This window comes from Macrobrachium rosenbergii, chromosome 40, assembly GCF_040412425.1.
Source record: "Macrobrachium rosenbergii isolate ZJJX-2024 chromosome 40, ASM4041242v1, whole genome shotgun sequence".
NCBI classification, from domain to species: domain Eukaryota; kingdom Metazoa; phylum Arthropoda; class Malacostraca; order Decapoda; family Palaemonidae; genus Macrobrachium; species Macrobrachium rosenbergii.
In genome coordinates, this window is record NC_089780.1 from 1,163,287 (window position 1) to 1,168,286 (window position 5,000).

At 37.0% G+C, this 5,000-nt stretch overlaps 2 protein-coding genes across 3 annotated transcripts in view; both read left to right on the forward strand.

Annotated features, from left to right (window-relative positions):
* LOC136825992 (uncharacterized) overlaps window positions 1–738 on the forward strand; it is a 1,011-nt gene extending 273 nt beyond the window's left edge. Inside the window, exon 1 of the mRNA XM_067082851.1 lies at window positions 1–738. This exon is cut by the window's left edge and continues 273 nt beyond it. Within this exon, the coding sequence (XP_066938952.1) occupies window positions 1–738 (738 nt within the window).
* The window catches only part of LOC136826026 (kin of IRRE-like protein 2), a 77,075-nt gene that overhangs the window by 46,266 nt on the left and 25,809 nt on the right, over window positions 1–5,000 (forward strand). The window lies entirely within an intron of this gene.

Genomic DNA, 5,000 nt, shown 5'->3' on the forward strand with positions numbered 1-5,000 from the left:
ACTACCTCCTCTGCAACAATAAGGATCTTCTGCAGATATTTCAGGGAGGTTGGTGTCCCATTTCGTCTCAGGACCGATGGTGGACCTCAATTAACCAGCCATGAATTTGGGGATTTCATGGAGAGATGGGGAGTACATCATCTTACTTCCCCACACTACCTGCAGTCCAGTGGCCATGCCGAGGCCGCTATGAAGGCTGTGAAGGCTGTGAAGCCTGTCAAGCATCTTATACTGAGGATAGCGCCCTCCGGCAACATCGACTGTGAAGACTTCGACCATGGACTCTTGGAGTTACAGAACACTCCAAACTTCACGGGCCGCTCCCCTGCACAAATCCTATATGGCCACCCACTTCACTCCTGTGTGCCTGCTCATCCTCAGTCATTCTCACAGGAATGGTTCAGAAAGCCAAGGACTGCGATCCCCGTGCTGCTGCCAGAGCTGAGGTTGTACAGTACAGAGGCTGTACAATCAACATGCACGTCCCCTACCCGGGCCAGAGGTGGGACAGTCAATCAGAATCCAAGATCCAACTTCTCACAATTGGGACAAGGTCGGGATCATCATGAGCCATTGCAGGTTAAGGGACTACGAAGTATGTTTCCCCAGTGGATGAGTATAGAGTATACCGGAGGAACCGGCTCTTCCTGTACCCAGTATCAACCTCTGGTGATGACCCTCTACCTCACATTGCTGTGGATCTTCACATGGACACAAAAGAGTCCTCTGCCCACATAGATCTCCCAGGTTTTCCAGACGAAGAACCCGCTTGAAATGGGAGTACAAGTGTGAAGGGGAGGGAGGTGTGTAGATACTATAATCTATATGTAACGGGAATTTGTCATTGTATAACGTATTCTCACCTCCCATGTATGTAACATTGTGTATTGATAAGTGGCAACTGTATCTTGCGTCACATATGTATTGATAAGTGGCAACCGAAACATTCAAAACTAATACCTAGCAGTATGCTGCTTCCCCTCTCCGATTTCAGTTGCTCACTTGCATTGCTCTTGTTGCATTGCAACCTTACCTAATAAAGAAACTACATTTTAGATGAGCTTTTTTTACTTCTCATTCCAACCAACAGTACAGACTATTGAATATTGGCTAATAGGTATCAGGCTATCAATAATATCGTTATACCTATGGATGAAGCTGATATGGGATGACAGTGTTGGAGACAACAATTATTTTAGCATACTGTTGTCAAATTTTATTGCCTGTCAGTTTGACTTATAAATAAAGAACGATAATAATTAGTTCTGCCTCTAGAGCAGTGGTTCTCAGTCTTATTTTAGTGATGGCACCCTAACTAATGTAATCATCACCGTGGCACCCCTTCTTCACCATCCCACCATATCGCATGAATTAATTTCTTATTTAATGAATAAAATTATTATCCATACTCAAACCAAAATCAGCACACTGTAATATATATATATATATATATATATATATATATATATATATATATATATATATAAGTATATATATACATATATGTATATGTATATATATATATGTATATATATATATATATATATATATATATATATATATATATATATATGTGCGTGTGTGTGTGTGTATGTATTAGAGTATACACACTGATAATGATTATATAAAGACTATTTTTTTTTCAAATGTTCATTAAGATGAAGTAGCCAAGACAAAATTCATGACGATATTGCAGCACCCGTAGGAACTGTATGTGGATTCTTAATTCTACATATATAGTAAATATTGCCCCTGGTAAATCCTGAATAGATCATTTACCAGTCTTTAAAGACTGCTGAGAAAATTGGCTGTCAATGCAGCATGATCATAATGTTGCAATGTCGACACATCTGCAAAACTTTATGGCTTAACTGTAGAAAAATTAAATATCTCTATTTCTGCATACAGTAGATATTGTATTTAGTAAATGGTGCATAAATCATTTGACAGTCTTAAAGGAAAGTCAGGAAAAGGGCTTCCCATTAGATTGCATGAGTTGCGTCATTGCTTACATAAGAATCAACACATAGGAATGGCGCCAGGCAGTGCACGTCACAAACTGGTTGGCTACCATACGCTGTTAAATCTCTCTCTCTCTCTGTATCTATGCTTATAGCTACTACGCAACTTGTCTGCAATAAGTATTGTGTCTGATTTATTGCAAAGTTGAATGTTGTTCACTGTTTTTTCGTAGCAAATATAACTGTAGCACATTTTCCAACAAATTCTTGACCCCGAGTTCCTAAGGATCTAGGAAAGAAGAGACGTCTCATCTGGTGGTGGAATTCCAAACAATCGTAACTCTCAGTTAGGAGGTGTCCACTGGTAGTGTGTCGATAATTTGTGTGTGTACGAGCCTGTTTTGCTCAAACGATTGGCAGAGACACTGTAAGTGCAGTTTAATTCTTCTCAGTATTTGCAGCGTAAAATAATTTTGTAGACCTTAACGCTACAAATTCTTAACTCTTTAGAATGAGAGAATCCAAGATTCGCGTGAGAATTTATAAACTACATTCAGCTCACAAAAATGAGTTCTTAATCGTCGCCTACTTTATCTCTACAGCATGTAGACAGACAAACAAACAGACAGATGGCAGAGCATACTGTCTGACAAGAAAACATTGAAACAGACGCAGAAGAACAAATGAAAGTCGATTCCTCTGGCGTTGGTCAATACAGGAGACAGACGACACAAGCTGAGTCAACAAACAACTTTTACTGCTCCTCAGAGACAACGCGGTTTTGGCCGATTTTTTCCTCCCACATTTGGAAACGATTTGCGAGTGGGGTCTGGAATTCGTAAGTGAATCTGAAAAAATAGACGGAGATGTGTATTATAAGTTTAAAATCCTTGGGTCGGTTTTGATTAGTGAGAATTCTTTATTTTCTTATAATTTTTAGCAGTAAGGAGTTTAATGCTATCCTGCACTGATATTTGTTATAATATCATACACACACATATATAAATTATATATATATATATATATATATATATATATATATATATATATATATATATATATATATATATATATATATATACCATACATACATACTGGCTGACCAACCTGGTGTTGCCTGGGCAAACTCTGAATGACAACTAATAAACTCTCTCTATCTGTCTCTCTCTCTCTCTCTCTCTCTCTCTCTCTCTCTCTCTCTCTCTCTCTCTCCCCCTTTCCTGTTAAGATCGTTGCTTCAATTACATTGCCAAACATTTTTAACATTTTGTATTTCATCCTTTCACACCCCCCTTCCCATCAGGGCTGAACTTGGACTGAAAAGGCATTGGGAGTGTCACTATTCATCTCAGCGACCTCAAAAACTATGATTTAGACACCAATATCTGCGTTTTTGGTCATTTTTACATGTCACCTCCTTCTCACCCCCAACTACCTTTGCTGCCAGTAATGTCCTACCACCCCCACAGTATCCTTTTCCAGGTAATAGGTCATGCGTATACCGAAAAGAGGTATGATAAACCTGTAGAGTCTATTTTGCTACTAAGACTATTAGCAGAACCAGTTCTGTTTCAGGGAAGCCTTTCTCACCACAACCCCTATGGTACCCTTTGGCGCTAGTGATGTCTTACCCCCACAGTATTCGTTACCAGATAAGTAAGCCATATGTATACGAAGTTTGGTTGGAATTGCTCACCGTGCTTCATAGTTATGCTGGAACACACACACACACACCTACACACACATACATACATGCATCTTTATATATATATATATATATATATATATATATATATATATATATATATATATATATATACATATACATATATATATACAGAGCCACGAAGCGAAACAATGGGTACTGCCAAGGCCCCTTTCGACTTCTTGTCCTTCATGTAATCCGAAGAAAGGCCTACGGTATTCCATTGTTTCCCTTTCACTTCATGATTTATCTTTATTACGTTCCATATTTTCCATTGACTCCAGTTTATATACTATATATATATATATATATATATATATATATATATATATACATACACACACAAACACAATAAACATCTTTCTCTTTGTACGCTGAGGAGGTCAGACATTTTAAAATTGTTTGTATCTACAATTATCGTTTCTTGTTTTATGTAATATCTCTTTCATTCCCTATTCATCATTTATTCTTTCCTCATCTCTTATCCTTTTCCTGTTTATTCATATTAAGTCGAGGAATGAGGCTGCAACCTCCACCTCCTTTCGCAGAAGAAGATATTAACGTAAAATATATTAATGCTTGTTTAAAATTCGTTTCAAACACTACCTTTGGCAAAGGTATCCACTATCACCCCTTTGACCAATCCGCTGTCTTGTCAGTGGAGCCTTTGTGAAAAGGGAGAGCTGAGTGACCTTAGGTCACCAAGACCCATAGACAATTTACCCGAATTTATTCCTTAAGGACCCCATTTAAATGAAACGATTTTTCTTTTAAATCATATGTTTATGATTACTTGCTTGCTTGATTGGAGAGAGAGAGAGAGAGAGAGAGAGAGAGAGAGAGAGAGAGAGAAGATTGCAGTTGATAGAAATAGCTTTCAAATGCGAATCAAAAAAGTTTTCAATAAGAGTTTTATTTCCAGCCTTTCATATAAAATAGAAAAACTAAATTGAGATATTTACTTTAAATTCCTATATTTGGAAATGCCTTATCAGATATTACTATAGATATACTACATTTATGTATATAATATGAAAAATCTTAATCAATTTCAATATTTTGTCGGGAAAAAGTTCTAAATTTAGAAATTCAGTAGAGAAATGCATTACTTATCATTTTAACCATCACTTTTGTCAAGTTTAAATGAAAATTTTATTGAATAAAATTTACAAGTAAAACAGAAATGGCAGTAATGATTTTACGCTGAATGAGTGATCACGTCTCTCAACATTAGTATGGTCAAACAGCTGCAATTAACATTTGCCAGCAACAAACAGAATCTTTAAATTGGCGAATTTTCCAAACTGTCTCGGCTATCAGTAACCTCTTTATCC